The sequence below is a fragment of the Monopterus albus genome, unplaced genomic scaffold (assembly GCF_001952655.1).
Source record: "Monopterus albus unplaced genomic scaffold, M_albus_1.0 scaffold30.1, whole genome shotgun sequence".
Classification (NCBI taxonomy): Eukaryota; Metazoa; Chordata; class Actinopteri; order Synbranchiformes; family Synbranchidae; genus Monopterus; species Monopterus albus.
The window spans coordinates 1,079,760-1,097,273 of record NW_018127910.1 but is presented as its reverse complement, the minus strand read 5'-3'; the positions used below and the strand labels follow the sequence as shown (position 1 = coordinate 1,097,273).

Sequence of the window (17,514 nt, the reverse complement as noted above, 5' to 3'; positions counted from 1 at the left end):
GTGAATCACTGTATGCAGCTGGTAAAAGACAATATTGTTGGTGTTAGGAGCTAGTAATAAATATGACAGCGTTACAACCAAGAAGGCTCCAAGTGTCCCAAGAGATTACTGGAGAAGGGATGTTGCCTGTGAGAAACAACTGGTTCATCAGTCTGAGCGGGTTCCCACTTTACGCAGTGGTGTGCAACCCCCTCTAGCGTTCAAATGGCAAATCTGCACACATTCACTAATAACATCGTGTAAAGGAATGAGATTTTCTCACATTCTCTTCCTGCCAGTAAATAAATAAATGATATGCACCACTACATAGAACATATACAAGTGCTTTGGCGCTGTGGAGTAAATGTATTGTCGAGTTGTAGGATCTGTTATGCTGAAACACTTTTCTTCAGGCCACAGTCATCAGTTTGATGACTTGTCAGCCCCCATTATTATCATCACCACTGTCTCTTCAGGGAAGGCATAGAAATCCATTGTTTGGCGTTGCTAAAGCGTTTCATGATCTGTTTTATTTAAAATTATATGGGGCCATACATGGGGTATTTTGCTTTTATGGAGTCAAATGTAGAATATCACCGCTGAACTGAATGTAATGGGTAAACATTTATAATCAACCATTTATATACCTATTGTATAGTTTATAACATGCATTCTATTTTGTACATGCTGAGAAGATAGACGATTAGTTATCACGATCCTCAGCATCATCATCTTCATCACAGCCTACTTCGAGCGCCTCTCTGAGGGGGGCAAACTGTTCAAATGGCCGGAGGGCTGCCTGCTGAAGCAACCCTGAGCTCCTGTCTGTGACGAAGCGAACGTCAGCGGGACAGAGCCAACCACAGCCAGTGTCATTTGCACAGAAGAAGACCCATACGACGGTGCTGCTCGACAGTGGTTCTCAGTGAGATTGCCAATGCTTGAGTCGGTGCTAGTAACTCCGCTACACTAGCCCGAATTTGCTCCTAGACTGCTTTGCTTAGATCTGCATTAATGATCTTAAATTAAGTAAGTGGTGTGGAGATGCTGTGGAGGAATATACCTGTGCGCAAAGAGAGTCTTCGTCCTTCTCCCCACAGAGTGGAAACTGGATATGTAGCCAGAACTCCAGGGGTGTTTCCACAGTAATGCATCTTGGAAGTTGTGGCAATCAAATGATTCCCTACTTTAACCCTCGGAGAAGCCTCGTAGATGATATTTCTCTGCGCAACTTCATGGATTTGGATTGACTGAAGACTATATGAAGAACAGACATGGCAGTGCCAAATATAGTATTCTCAGACGTGGAAAGTTTTCTGGACTCGCATCCCGAGTTATTCGAGGACTACCTGAATAGAAAAGGGAATTATAGCATTGTGGAGAAATGGCTTAAGAATCACCAGGCAAGTAAAAGTCCGGCGGCTGCAGCTCGCTCTGAGCCGAGAGAGGACAAGAGCATCGCGTGTAAGGACAGCTGGGCAAGCAAATGTGACGGCCTGCAACGGAGAGCCTCGCAGAAAGAGCTGCGCAAAACTTTCGCCAGATCAAAGGCCATCAATGTCAACAGGACATACGACGAACATGTTAATTCTAGGGCCCAGGAGCCGCTGACAAGCATGAGGAGAAGAGCTCTGCTGAGGAAAGCCAGCTCTCTGCCCCCGACCACTGCGCACATACTGAGCGCACTGCTTGAGTCCAGAGTCAACATCCCCCAGTACCCGTCAACAGCCGTGGATTTTAAATATTACCTCAAAGAACATAACGAAAGAGAGTTTTTCCTGGAGCTTGTAAAAGACATATCTAACGACTTGGATCTAACGAGTCTCAGCTACAAAATCCTTGTGTTTGTTTGTATTATGGTCGATGCAGACCGGTGCTCCTTGTTTTTAGTGGAGGGGACGGGCAACAAGAAGACTCTCGTGTCCAAATTCTTTGACGTGCACGCAGGTACCACAGTTTTACCTTCGATGAATTCAGATGAAGTTCAAGTGCCGTGGGGGAAAGGAATCATTGGATATGTGGCCGAACACGGAGAGACAGTGAACATCCCGGACGCGTATCAGGTGCCTGCTCCTCTTTGTGCATTCATCCGTGTGTGCATTTGCGTGAGTTACTGTACAAAAAGAGAAGAGATAGATTCAGGCAGAAAGTCCATTTCTTTCAATCTGTCTTTAAAAAATATTTTACAGTTAAATGAGCATCACTCAAACTGAATAACAGAACTGAGAGCATGGCAACAAATACCACCAGTCAGCTGTTTGTGTTGAGCCACAAGTTAACATAAAACACAGAGTATTAGAAATAAGGCAACAGAGAAGTCTCATTCTCTCTGTAGTTTTTGAAATTCCGCCGTGTTTACCTTGATTTCAATAAAATAAACATTATTAGATTGCATATAAAGCCTCAAATTATGTAGTTTTATGTCACAGTGCTTTCATTGTAGACTTTTTTGCTTACTGTGCTGACTGCACTGTCATCTGAAAGTAAAAAGGGAAAAGTATTTTTGTATAAAGTGCTTACATGGTCTCTCTGGATTGCAGGATCGACGGTTCAGTGATGAAATCGACAAGCTGACAGGCTACAAAACCAAGTCGCTCTTGTGCATGCCCATTGGCAACAGTGATGGAGAGATCATTGGAGTTGCTCAGGCCATCAACAAGACTTCAAGCGGAGAACTCTTCACTGAAGATGATGAAAAGGTGATTTTATTATTATAGTTCATGAAGTATTGTAGAGTATTACAGTAAATGCTGGGTGACAACTGTCACAGCTGCTGCTTTGCTTGGCGTGTGCAGAAGCAGTTAAGACGACTGATTGTTTTTCTTTAATTCTTATATCTTAACTTATCTCACTCCGTGTGCATTAAATTGTTTTCTGCACATGTTACAGGTAGACCACCATCTTCAACCCCACCCCCCACCTGATGACATTTTCTTACAGGTTCTGTTTTGTTTTTGCTAAATTTAGAATCTTTCCTTTCTTTAATGCAATAAAAACATTGAATGTATTACTATAAAACATTTTATATCCATTTTTAAAAAAGCGTATTTCATATATTCATTCAGTTGTGGCTGTGGCATCACATTTAACAGAGCAATACAGAATTTTTAAACAAAATGGGCCGTTACGGGTACCACTCGATTCTGATGCTAAAACACAGGCACTGTATCTGCCTATCTGTTGTCTGATAAACACCTTGTAGTGTTTGCTCTTTCTCTTTTTGTTCATGTTTCCAGTCTGAATATAACTCATATTTCTTATTTAAATAATTCCCCCAGCTCACTTGTTGCCCTTAGACAAAGTCTCAGTGCTCAGTTTCTAGCTGGATCATAACTTGCCTCTCAGCAACCTCCCCAGTTTTCCTAAAGCACTATCTTCCAAAGGGCCAGAACCTTGTTACAGTACCACCAAGAAAACAGCTTTATATAAGCTGCTCAGAATCTCTAATCGATTAGTGCTCTGTGTGCCAAGTGGGACAGCTGGAGTGTCACCATTTAGATTTCACCGTTTAAGTGACTTTGAGTGGTTGTCAGAGAGTTAACACCACTAAAAACTGACTTATGGCAGAGTATGGGTTACTTCAGTTTAACCACTCCAGTGGAGCTGCTCATGGGCAACAGATCAGACTGGTACTAGGTGGCTTCCAGGTGTGAATGTGTGTACCTGTACATGTAGGAAACAGGTGTTATTTGACCACAGATATAATGTTTTTGATCAAGGACTGAAGCAAATGCTCTTGAATAACTTCTATGTGATTTTACTACTTTGTGAATCAGCTTGGTCTGTAAACAGATCAGTCAAGTTGGCAGTTGCAACAAACAAAGATTTAAAACCTCAGAATATATATTATACAAATGTAATATGTCAAAGTAGATGGTGTCCAGTTAGAGTTGTGAGATGTGAGATTGCCCGCCTGAATAAATGTAGCAGAAAGGTAGTGACAAGCACATACACTGAGGTCTCTTGCTGCAGATATGAGCCCCTAAAGGCTTGAAAAGATAAAACATCAAAGCACAAAACTGGTTGTGCTTTTATTTAAAGGTTTCACTGCAGCAAATGAACTGAAGTATTTTCTGCACGGTATGTTTTTCTCCATTGGAGCTCTACTGTCTCAATTACATTTCTAGATTCTATTGTTCAAAACAGATGCAAATTAGGAATTCTTTTTCCTTGCCCTTGTTACGTTTCACATTGCATTAACACCACACTAATACTTGGGATGGCTACAGCTGAATTAGTAATGAAATGCAATGCTAGCATCACAGTAAGCCCCCTGCACAGCATATCTGCAGCTCTGCTTTTATGCAAGACCGTGTAATAAGAAAATGTATCAGTTTTCGGAGCAACACTGCAATAGCAGATGTCATTAGAGATCTAATGTACCTTTATTAAAGCAAACCTTGTTCTCTGTCTACTGAAACCTTATAGGATATTTAAACACATTATATAGCTGGTTTTAAATCACATGCTGGCTTAATTGTGTTCTGCAGTACTGGAGTCTTTTGGGGAGCTTGGATAATGGTTCAACCCATGTTTAATTGCAGTGTCTCATTATCGCCTGTAGAGGAATGTACTGTAGCTATATAATAGCTGACAACAGGGTCAGCTTTTTGTCATTTTACATGCCTTTTAATGCATTTTACATTCAGTGTAGGATTCACAGGTAAACATTTTTATGAATTTTCTCCTAATGAAATACAAGGCGCACCATGTAGGTTGTCTGCCTTTATAGTTTAACATCTGTGTCAGTTGATTGTCCAATAGCATTGCCCCCCTCAGCCTCTGCTGCCAAACTTCCTGTCAAATTGGCATATATAACAGTTTCTGTAGTAACAACTTCCACACAATTATCCAATATAAATCTCCAGATAAATAAGAGGGGACATAATATTTACTTGGAGCCACATGTTTTTAATACGTTTGTGCAGGATATCAGATTAAATTATATTTATACAGTGTATCATACCAAACCAGTTCCCGACAGAATTATTGTTATAACTGCAAGATGTAACAAAAGCCCATTTAGATTAATAGAATATTTTTAAACAAATGTTTGCAATATGAGGCTACTATGTGGGTCAAGAGTATAGCATAAGCATGCATTGTTTATGCATATAAGTAAAAAAGTGCTTCTGTGTTAATACACTGAGGCAATAACAGAGCATATGAGATATTATACAGTGTGGATCTTAAACAATAAAGGCTGACCTAGCTGCATTGCCCCTCAAAGAGAAACTGACAGAACGAATGATGAGATAATTAAGGGACTAACTACTCATTCTTGCTCTTGATTGTCTCTCAAATATTATATTCTGTCTGGTTTTAGGTACTTTGGAATTTGTTTCTCAAGTTATGTGTGTGGTGTTTGTTCTTATGGTGTTTTGTTGCTGCTCTCTGTTGCTGTTGGAACACAGGAATTTTCCCATTGTGGGATCAATAAAGTCCTACCTACCTACCTACCTATGCTGGCTAAGTGGGTACTGAGTGTGAACTGCAGTTTTGGCTTCTTGTTTGGTAACAAGCATTTGATACAGACCTCTTTTTTATTTGCAAGTGATTCAAAGGGGTTTTTTAAATTGGGAAAAAAAGAGGTGGAACTAACACTGTACTTGGGGGGTGCCAGGAAATTCTTACTGCAGCTCATGGTATTTAGACAGTTCTTAAACCAAATAAAACAGCGGATCTGCTTGAGTGCTCTGTTCAGGAAGTACAGAGCGTCCACTTTAGAGTTAAGACTAAAAACAATGTGATTTATATCAATGTAGTCCCCTCCACTGAGCAAATGTCCGCGCCATAAGTGCTTGGACATTTACTCAGTGGTCTACATGTCTTATGCCTACAAAAGGGCACAAACAATCCAAAATAAACTATTGCCCACATGGATTTGATCTCAACTGTAGTGTAAAAAAGAACCAAACAACAACAAAATAATAATAAATTAAACTTCAACTTGAACTTTCAGTTTAACCAAAGGCACCAACGAGGTGCAAAAGTGACATTTTTGTCCTTGTCTTTTCCTCTGAATAAAAGCCTGACCTATACAGTATAGTGGTGCACTGATGCTGTCGGTCCATATTCATTCACTGATAGATTATTATTAATATCAGCAATTTTAGCCTGGTGTTCTTAAAAAATATGTACTGTAAAAAAATTTAATGAAACACTGGCTGTACTTGTGTCACCACACTTTGTATCGGACTATCTTAATAATCATTACACTTTTGTTTTTAACTGTTGGTAGCAGCTGTAAAAATCCAGCATTGCTTGATGCCATCTGAATGTGAATCAAACATCAGGAAGACCTCAAAGATGAATTTATAAAACATAGTGGAACACAAGATGAGGCCACATGAGCCTCAGTAATCCGATCTGAGGGTGTGAAAGACATCAACGCACCCATTTATGCCACTTCTCCACTGAAATGTAGAGCCTTGAGTGACATAAAGTAAAAAAATGTTGCTCAGTTCTTTTGACTGCCTGCATTCATTTGAAACTGACTTTGATATAATGAACTGTGGCTCACTGCCCACAGAGCAGCTCCATGGAGGGCTAACATATGTGCAACCATTCAACAAACAGTGCAAATGAGTTTCTTTTGTTGCCAATGGAAGATTTTTGTGTTTTACAGATCCCTGTGGGCTTCAAGGAAAGTCAAACTGCTTCTGAAAGATGTATTCATTTTCAAAACCTAGGCTATATTAGATTTTTACACCAACTTCAATTTAAAAAACAGAGTTAACCTTCACAAGTAGTGGCAGAGTGACAACTCATGATTCTACACGGTTTAGTTCAGTTCATGTCAGTGCAACCTAGAGTGCCTTATCAGACCAAATAAGAAAGACTATATAGACAACACACCACAAAACACAAGTCAAGAAAGAAACACTTTCGCTTTTCACAACTTTCTGGCTAGCTAACTGTGCAAACTCGAAGAAACAGACGCCGATGACATCCACAGAAATATCTAAAGCAATTTTATACTATTGCTATATCGCAATATGCATAATGTCACAATATTCTACTGTTAATTAGTGGGTTCCTTCATCACACAATTTTTAATGATTGATGTTAATTAATTACACTAAATTAGCATGTGTAAACAGCCTCGTATCACTGCCAAGAGCAGTGACAGTATGCTAATAAATTTAGTGACTAAATTAACACTACTGCTTGGGAAAACCTAGTCTGGCCTTAGTAGAAACCTGCTGCTTAAGCAACAAATAAAAACATATTTATAATCTTTATTTGAAATTATTGATGAGTTGTTTTTCTTAGAATGCTTGTCTGTGTTGCTTTGTTACATTGCACTGTTATTTTAAAGTCAATCACTAGTTGTACTGTTTTGATTATATTGAATTTGAAGACACAGCTATTGTAAATTACTGACACAAAAGTCAGTTTTTGTTATTATGCTCTTGCCCTGTATTGCCAATTAAAATTTATCAGTTGAAAGACAGGACAAGAGCATAGTAACAAAAACAGACAGGACATTGTAAAAATGGTTGAGGTGCAGATTCCTATCACAAAAATATTTGATGTCACCTTCAAAAGAAGCAATATTTGCTAAGTGAATGTGCAAAACGGCATTGCACTTTGCTGACACATGCTACAGTAGGAAGTCCCATATGAGATCAGAGAGCTTCACGTTTTTTCCTGGGGGACAGTTCTTGGCAAAATAACAGTAGCTTCACCCCGCCCCATATGCAAAGTAAGCACAGCTTTTTAAATCAGTTAGTAGTTGTAATTCGCACGGTAACTGGAGAAAGAAAGTGTTGGCTATTTAATTTACCTTGGCTATTTAATTTACCTTGGCTTGCCTCGTATGAAATTTCAGTTGTGTAAAAAGAAGTCACCGAGGTCAGAGGAACTGACTGTCCCCAAGGCCTTAGCCAGTTAATTTCATTATTAAACCACTCTTTAATGGCGAATCCACAGGTCTCCAGGCAAAAATGTCCTGTTTGTAATGCAGCCTTGTACAGTATAATGGCCTGACAGAAGGTAATTAGAGAGCAGTGCTTTTCTTGGGTTTGCCTGTTAGTTTCACACGCAACTCCAAAGCCAGATCCCCAAAGTCCAGCTCAGTAATGAATCTGCTCCTGCTGTGGCTATTGATGGCCACTGCCTTTGTAGAAGATCATTATTAGAGAATTCCACTGGACTGCTGAAATGGATATGTAAGACCTTATTTTGTTTTGCATAAGGTGCTTGATTATGTATAATGAAGTGCATAAAGTTATTTATTCATTAGCAAGACAGAGTAATATTTCATATCATGTTATGATTAGAATTGTTTTTAATTTAGTGCTTTAATTTGTACTTATTATATTTCAAAACAGGATTATAATATGCACATCAGTACGATATGTCAGAGCAGAGGAAAACCATTTTTGTTGCTTTGGAATGATTGAATTTATGTGATGATTAAAAATGCTTTACTATAAATACAGTATAAAACAGTAACTTGCTTATTAGTTACAATCAATGAGGTGAAAAGCACAGTGAAGCAAATGACTTGTTTCCACTGTGGTCCTCCAAAATACAACGGACAACACAAAACTATAGAACAAGTCAAACATATATACATACGTTCAATAGAAGAGCAGAAAAGCTTATACTGTATGTTTCAAGCTCTAATTGACAGAGTGCAGGATATGAGGCCCAATTTACTGGATATGTACAAGCATATATGCTTTCCCACTTCGCCATTGTGTTCACTCATTCTTTGGTAGTGTATCTTTAGTAAAAACAATTAATTCTTGCTGTAGCCAGCAAGCTGTTTGAATTCAGATACCCCTACAGAGTGAGAAATTAAAGATACAGTATGTTGCTAAGCCAGGAGACCTGTTTGATTTTAAAGAGAAGTTGTATCAATTAGAGCAGGTTTTCTCAACCTTTTCCCGTCTGTGATGCCATTTTATGTCCACAGATATTGAGACTCTAGCAATTAAAGCTGTCAAGTTGTCATGTGAATTTATTAATCAATTGTAAGAACAAAGAGGAAACTCCAAATGTATATTATACTGAAACATTACACTTAGTGTACAATAACTGCATTATTTTCACATTGAAGTGTAACATATTTGATCACACGTTAGACAGACTATTGACAATATGGAGCTCAATGTACAACCTCAATGCAAAAAAGTGGATTATTTCTTTCTCAGCTATGTCTAAAAATAAATAAGATTGCACTGAATGGACAGCATTTGTAATTGGTTAATATTTTAATGATATTGATTAGGTCTGTACTCAGTTTTCTTGTATACTGTTAATAGCCGATATTAATATATTCATTTTTTCCTAATGCATAACACAACATGTCCTCCAACCTATATGACCCAGATGGTCTTTTGTCCCCTCCCTCTCATACATAGAGATGCATCATTAGGGGCTCCTACTGTTGCAGGAGGAATTACAACAACCCCGCCAAAATCAAAAACAACAGACATCACATTACCAAGCTTTACAGACCTTAAACACAGGCATAAACACAATGGCTAGCAGGATAGCTAGCAGCAAGCTACTGGAACTTCATTATCTCAGAAACCATCATAAACGTGACATTACAATTTTACATTTTACCACACAAAACATTTAATTTTGATTAGGCACTAAAAATAATTGCTTAGGTTTAGGGGAAACAAATTATTGGTTAGGTTTAGGCACAAAACCGGCTTTGTTATGTTTAGGGGGGAAAAAAATGAAAAGTGCAAACCACATATTGGTATTGAACTCAGATCTCCTGAGGGAAAGTCCTGTGTACTTAGTCCTTTCCTCTTGTCATAATTAACTGCAGTTGCTATGTCACCAAACTATAACACATAACTTTTCATTGTAATAACCTGCTATCACAAACGATGTATACTGCTGTATTTTACAGGAGAACAGTCTCGCATGTTACCAATGTTCATCTGGGCCTTAATTCAAGGTTGTAAGCCTGTGGCCTACCTAACACTTTTTTTTTACGAGTAGGTCACAGGTTAAGCTTAACAGTTTCAACACAGGGCAATAGGACAGTGTTCTTCACATCTCCATTTGTGGCTGATACATAACTGATACATTATCTTTTCTGAAAGGTGAAAGGAGTATCCATATATCAGCAGCCACAGCTGAGTAACTTCCCATTCATGTATTGTTGTAGCGTCCCTACCCTCAGGTCACACTGATGGCTGGTAAATATTGGAGGGATTGTTGTACTGATTGTATTGTTTACACAGCAGCCAGATGCTAAAGACAGATAATTAAACAAAGCAGCCGAGCAAGGAAACATGCAACCTTAAATTCTATTGATTCCATGCTATAGGGGCTAAGTGTCTTTCAGATAAGGCTGCATTGTGGGTTAACTGTAGTCGTGTAGAATTCAACCTGTGTATTTACATCGCAGCTGTCTCTGCAGCATGCAGTCGCAGCCACCTTTCTGCATCTTCTGTAGCGTGTGCTCGCATATTGGTGTTCATTATGTGGTGGGCAAGAGAGAAATGTCATTCTAGTGAGATGTTGATTTGATTTCAGGACACACTTTAACTGCAGTCATTAGGCCACAATTGATTACATTATTTATGTGAGGAAAAAATGAGTGTATGTTATGAGCCTAAGGCGCAGTATGTCAGACTATTCAGTCAAAAGGTAAAATGTCAGTTGAATTGATTCGTTTGTCCTAGCAAATAATGACACCAATGAAAGGACACTTCTTATTTGGTCCAGTTCAAAAGCTAAGTTTTTGTTGGATGAAAATAACACTAACTCACTTTTTGCTTTTGTTTCTTCCAAAAAGCTATAATTTTATAGCCACTTCTAAACATATAGCAATACATATCCTATAGAGTTTTCTTATAATGTTGAATGCATCCCTTCCTCATATAAATTAGCAATCCCATCTTTTGTATTCTTTGTTTATTTTTTAAAATGTTATACTTTGCACATTACCGCTATCTGCAGATGAACACAATAGTGAAAGCTTTGACAGAACAGTGTATTGCGTTGTCTGCATGCTCATTACAAACAAAACGGTGACCCACATATAAAATTACTACCAATGGTGCTACTAGTGTGTAAAAACTCCAGAGTAAAGATATTTCATTAGGTACATGTCATATTTCATGAGCATTACATAGACACATTAAAGTGTTTTGTACAGTTCAGAAGAGTGTGTGTGTATAATTTTGTGACCTCAGGGACTATTTTGGTAAAAAACATTTTTTTTTTCTGTTTCTGGTAAGAAGATCACAAATGTTATGTGTTCCATATGTCCACAGGTGCTGCAGATGTACCTGCCCTTCTGTGGTATTGCAATCTCCAATGCCCAGCTCTTTGCTGCTTCAAGGAAGGAGTATGACAGGAGTCGAGTAAGGGCCCAGGATAATAAACCCCCCACCCGCCACCATCCCTAGGATAAGCATTACTTCCTCCTTACTTCCTCCCCCTGATGCTGACACTGAAGCTGAGTATTGATCAGCAGCAGCCCTCTTGCTGCTACTGCAGTGGGGATCCCAAAACATTTTCTCAGCCTCTGCATTAGGGGATGGGTCTGTATCCAGATGAGGCACTGGTCCATGATCTAAATCGCATAGAGATGCACAAATTCATGTCACACAGTGATCTGTAATGTGATGACAATGCAGTTCAGTGAATACAGGAGAGAAATGAGGAAAGCTCCCTTTACACTAGGATTTCTATGTGCCTGTGTATTAAATTAGATTGGCACAGCCTTAGATAAAGAATCTATTTCACTTTTATTGGGAGAAACCTATCACATTATATCATCCTGTTAGTTTATGGTTTATGGATGATAATAATAATAATCATGCTATAACAGCTGAGAGAGGCAAAACCTGCAAAACTTTATTGGGTGTCCACTAATACTTGCTGACAGATTTCTTATTTAGTAGGTTTCACAGTAGCATGTCATTGGGAATAATGCCAGTCTTTCTGTTGTTGTTTTTTTTTTTTTTTTGCTGGTGTTCAGGCACTCTTGGAGGTAGTCAATGACCTTTTTGAGGAGCAGACTGACCTGGAGAAAATTGTCAGGAAGATCATGCACCGTGCCCAGACGTTGCTAAAGTGCGAGCGTTGCTCTGTACAATTGCTTGAGGACATTGAGTCACCGGTACTGTTTTTCTCTCTGCTGTCCCACTGTGTATGTCTCTCCATATATACATTTGTGTATGTGCATGTTTATTCTTTCTGTCTGCTTCAGTTTTTATCAGCAAATACTATATTGCCCAATGTAAATTTTCCAAGAGCTTTAGTAATTTCATTTCAAATTCCTCAGGTAGTGAAGTTCACCAAGTCCTTTGAACTGCTGTCCCCTAAGTGTAGTGCAGACACTGAAAGCAGGTTTGTATGTAATTTCCCCTCTTCTTACACTAATAGCCTTTTCACTAAACTACTATACCTCCAGTTGTGTTTGCCTTTGGCACCATAGCACCTGTAAATCCTGCACATAGCCTTGTTTGAATCTGTAAAGCTTTTGTCAAGGGAAGTATAGAACTTGAATATTCTGCAGTGATGTGGGAGTAATATGCCGAATCTGAATAGAATTTATACTGCAGGAGCCCCACTTAATTGTGTTTTGCTGCTCGTCTCCACTGTTAGGCATGGCTGAGTGGAGGAAGAGAGGCTTAATATTGTGTGGGATGTTTATGGATGAAATCCCACACTGGAAGGAAGACAAATTATCCCCCAAGTCCTGCACTTGCCATAACTGATATGATCACTTCGACGTGGTAGTGATAACTGCAACAGTAATTCCAAGAAATATCATAACACAAAATGCACCAATAGCAAGATATTAATCAAAGAAAGGTGAATATTCTTGACTGGCCAGCTTAGCCTTTCTCACTAAAGATACACCCTTCATGTTTTTCTGGTGTCATATATTAAATAAGTAGCCGCTGTGTGATTTCAAGTAATAATATCTTAAATCTGCTGAAATGACCAAAGAACAGAATCTCTGTGATGACACCAGTCTTCTGGAAGCTTCACACCTGAATACAAAATACTGCTGCACAATATCTATGTGTGTATTGTAATTACCAAAAAAGGTAAATACATTTGATGCCAAAATACAAGCATACCGTAGGTTTTCTAATGTGCCCTACAGTGTCCACACTGTAAAAAAAGTGTAATATTCTGGCAGCTGGGGTGCCAGAGAATAACCACCTTCTAAAATATAATAATTTCCTCTAATTTAAATATTTTCCTTTTAATTTTAAATGAAATCTTGTGTATTTAAAAGGCTTTTCATGTTTAAGAAATGATCATCTTTGAAGCCCAGGAATTTTCCCTTTATGAAAATTATAAAACAGATAATTTTAAATATACTAACAATCTTTTACTAATACTATTGAGAACTCATTATAGCTTCACAAACATTAGTTCTTCATTTAATATGAAAAACATAGTTGCAACTGTTAAAATCATTTTGTACTAAGGCGATACAAAGACAGGATGCAGGGCTGTTTGTAGATAGTAATTGCACAGGGGTAGACACTGAATTCAATACTAACCTTAATCATGGTTTGCATAATTTTTTACCATTATAAAAATATCAACCTAGACTTACTTTAATATGTATTATAGACACACATTAAGTTTCCACCATGAATGGGTTTGTTAAACTGGAAAAAACAAGACTAACTGTAGAGTTTTCACACAGTGCATGCTGGGAAGTCTGTTAGTTCAAATATTCTTTTTATGTGAAAAAAGGGAAATGTTCTTTAAAAAATGAGAACTTTATGGCAATTCACAGCTAGCAGAGTTTTACCGTTATTAAAATGTTGGCACATAAATTCATAGTGTATTTTTGTAATTTTATTACCATTTCCATATATACTGGATGTACAAGGTCAATAAAAATAAACAGGAACATTCTGTAAAACTATGAGTTTAGCTGTAATGTTGTGCAGGTGTAGAGTGCTACTGGTGTGTCTGTGGCAGCCAAATGCCAGCCATGAGACAGAGAGAATGAAGACAGAAAGAGAGCAAGAAAGAAAGATGAGCTAAAGCATCACACATCGCACCCATGAGGTTTATTCCCGGCCTTACTGTGGGATGCACGTCCACACACAGTGGTATCACTATATCAAAGGGATTCAGCAGACCAATGTCTCTCTGTCTTTATTCCATTCTTAAAAGACAAAATGAGCTACGGTGAACATTTACCTTGTTGTGTTTGAAATGGGAAGCCTGAACAGGGACACAGGCATCTCTGTGGCAGAATGTGGGGGCGTTAGGCGAGGAAGACACAAGTCGCACAATTAACTTCTTATTATTTCATAAGCTTTAGGAGACATTTACTTATATTTATTGTATGAGAAGTTTATAAAATGCAAGTCAACATGAAACAGAGTCCACAAGGAGAAGTAAGAGTGACTTTTTGCAAGTTTGTAGTTAAAAAACAGTTTTTATAGTCATGATAATAAAATTATCAGATAAAGGTGTATTATACAGAAATTTTCAGAATAAAGCCACTCCTAAGAAAAAACAAGTAGACAAATTTTGTTGAGTACTGTTTCATATTCTCTTTTTCTGTTGTCATCTTTCCCTCTTATTTTAAAGTTTTAAAGACAGTATGGAGAAATCATCTTACTCAGACTGGCTCATCAACAACAGTATTGCAGAGCTGGTAGCATCCACAGGGCTACCCGTCAACATCAGCGATGCTTATCAGGATCCACGCTTCGATGCTGAGGTAAAGACAATAACATTCCTTTGGAATTTGATGTCACAGGGAGTAAAATGGTTAGAAGAAGCAGCATGAAATATGACAACCGTCAGTCATCCAGGTGTTATTTATGCCTTTTCACTGCTCATCAAAGAGGCCTCTTCAGTTCCCTTGGTTGGAGTCGTATCCCATGCATTTTAAACCGCTATGGGATGTTCACACTTTGACATCACATGTGGGTCAGTGAGGTCACATGGAATTCATTAATTGCTGTGAAATCACCCGGGAATCATGTCAGGGTGGTTGCATCTGTGAAATGTCTTCAACACCAAATATAAAGTCCTGTATATAATAACCAGTATTACATCTTTTTATTGTGGTCACATGGTGAGGAATACATATCACCCTGTTTTCCATTTTGTTAGCTAACTCCTACTGTTAAGACCTGCTCTTGTAGTGTGTATATTTTCATGTAGCACTGCTCTTCCATCAGAGCTGAAGCATGTATGCATAATTAATGCTCCAGTTGTGAACATACTGTGTATAATTTGATACTAGAATCCAGGGTATCATCATTTTATACTAGTGCTGACACTCCACTTGGAATTTGGAACATGTCCCTAACTTTAAACTGTGTGTCAAACTGCAGCTGTGTTTAATGATGTAGTGATACAAAGGTGATGAAAGCAGTTTTCTCAAAATTAAATGCAGTTTAAAATGTGCAGAAATTAGGATTTAAAATGAAAAATAGATTAAAAACAAGTTTGTATATTTCATTCATTCATTATTTCATTTCACACTGTATTTACACTCCCACTCGTTTTAGGCAGACCAGTTCTCAGACTTCCACATCCGCTCTGTCCTTTGTGTCCCCATATGGAACAGCAACCACCAAATTATTGGTAAGTTGATCGCTGGTGTTTGCATTGATCCTGAAATGAATTGTGATCCTTGATTGAGTTATTTAATTTTACCATTAACCGCTTTGCATATGTTAGTAAAAAGGGATTACATTTAGAGTAGGGCATTATGGACAGAAGTATGTGGACAAGTGTGTGGGTGTGGGGATTAGAGCATTAGTGATGCTGTCTCTGATACTAGGTGATAAAGACAAGGCTAATATTCCAGCTCTCATCAAAGGTGTTGGATGCAGTTGAGTTCAGGGCTCTGTGCAGACCAGTCCAGTTCTTCCACTTTAAACTGGGAAAACCATTTGATGGTGGGCCTGGCTGCACAGAGGCATTATCATGGTGAAACAGTAGAGGACCTTCCTCAAACGGTTGCCACAAAACTGGAAGTACATATCTATCATTGTATGCTTTAGCAATAAGATATAATGTCAGTGGGATGCGCTCCAACCATGAAAAACAGCTTCAGATTTGTCCACATACTTTTGGCAACTTGCTGTATGGATGTTGCAGTTGTACTGTATGTTCAACACAAACATCATGTAGCATTCTCAATGTAGGTTTCAAATGCCTCTTTCCATTCTTGCTGCATAGTAGTCAGTAGGGGAGAGGGGAGCCTCAGCTGAGGCTGCGTATGTGTGATTAGATCCACGCTACACCATCACTCCACACTTGGAGGTGGAGTTCCCGTTTTACTGGCTCTGTGCTTTGTGTTTGTGAGTCAGCTCCAGGCCAACACCACAGTGACACTCTGATAAATCACTGATCTCTCGTCAGATTTTTGGTGCTGGATATTGCAGCGAGGAGCAACGATAGCAGCTCCACACTTGCTGAGATCTGACACAGGAAGTCGTTAGTTTTATTTGAGTGGAAACTGATCCGCGTATCTGCCACAGATAGTTGGTTAAGATTTATGTGTGTGTGTGTGGTGTCCATGTGTATTCACGTTTTTTGCGTAGGTGCAAGTACATTTGTTGCAGAGGGGAGAGGGAGAAGAACTGAAAAGGTGTGGGGAGAGAGAAATGCAGTGTGTGTGGGTGGCACCCAAAGATCTGGAGTGAAAAACTATTACACAAACAAAACAGCAGGAAATGAAATTCTCAAGTCAAGGTTATATTCAGTTAGAAAATGAATGTTTTTTTGTCATCTGCCAAGGTTATAGCCAGCTCTTTTAAAATACAACCACAAAAATACTGTTGTGATGGTAATGAGGTTCAATTTTAGCACTTCCTTTAGGATAATGCTGCAAAATTTAATAAAGGTAGCTAGTGCTACTTTTTTTCTGAATGATTTGTGTTTCAAATACCTAAAAGGATTGTTTAAAAATGTTGGTCTTTAATTAATCAGCCTGAATTTTCATTTTGTTTTTGATTCTATTTGAATTGCTGAACAAAGGATGATGTGTACATGGTCATTCAGAGAGAGCCAGACTGCCACAGTTTTAGTTCATAACATCAAAATATAAATTAATTACCGGTATCTAACTGATTTTCCTGAAACCCACTACTAAACGACAGCTTTAAGTACAGTTTCATTACGGCAACTGATTTTCAAACTCATTCTCAGTCTGGTTAGAGAAAACAGATTTGTTCTTATGTACCTAATGTAAACAACAAAATACTTGTTAGCTTATATATTTACCACCTCCAAGTCCAGAGGTGGAAAGTACATTTACTCAAGTACTCAATTTAAGTACAATTTTGAGGTATGTGTATTTTACTTGAGTATTTTCATTTGCTGCTACTTCATGCTTTGACTTCACTACATTTTAGAGGTAAATATTGTACATTTTACTCCACTACATTTATTTGATAACTTCAGTTACTTTTCAGAATCTGAATAACAGAACAAAATACGGTGTAATTAAAACTTTATTGATACTTGGTGGGAAATTCACAAATTACCCATCAGTACTTAGCTCTGCCTTTACCAGCTACAACATTAAATGTACACACAGTAATT

The 17,514-nt window shown here is 38.2% G+C and overlaps 2 protein-coding genes across 6 annotated transcripts in view; one reads left to right on the top strand and one right to left on the bottom strand.

Moving 5' to 3' along the window:
* The window catches only part of osbpl6 (oxysterol binding protein-like 6), an 81,905-nt gene that overhangs the window by 38,433 nt on the left and 25,958 nt on the right, over nt 1–17,514 (bottom strand). Inside the window, exons 1-2 of one of the 4 annotated variants that reach the window (XM_020596472.1) lie at nt 2,500–2,566; nt 1,942–2,092 (exon numbers count right to left, since the gene is read on the bottom strand). The exons of 2 other annotated variants lie outside the window; for them this stretch is intronic. The gene's annotated coding sequence lies outside the window, so the exon portion shown is untranslated. Of the gene's footprint in view, nt 1–1,941; nt 2,093–2,499; nt 2,578–17,514 lie in introns of those variants that run through there. One more of the 4 variants, XM_020596471.1, reaches the window with a different exon arrangement.
* Nucleotides 63–17,514, top strand: part of pde11a (phosphodiesterase 11a) — a 40,736-nt gene continuing 23,284 nt past the window's right edge. The window contains exons 1-7 of one of the 2 annotated variants that reach the window (XM_020596465.1): nt 63–2,042; nt 2,520–2,678; nt 11,235–11,324; nt 11,945–12,085; nt 12,251–12,315; nt 14,539–14,671; nt 15,471–15,546. In XM_020596465.1, coding sequence (XP_020452121.1) covers nt 1,254–2,042; nt 2,520–2,678; nt 11,235–11,324; nt 11,945–12,085; nt 12,251–12,315; nt 14,539–14,671; nt 15,471–15,546 — 1,453 coding nt within the window. In that variant the 5' untranslated portion in view covers nt 63–1,253. Of the gene's footprint in view, nt 2,043–2,519; nt 2,679–11,234; nt 11,325–11,944; nt 12,116–12,250; nt 12,316–14,538; nt 14,672–15,470; nt 15,547–17,514 lie in introns of both variants that reach the window. The other variant, XM_020596464.1, reaches the window with a different exon arrangement.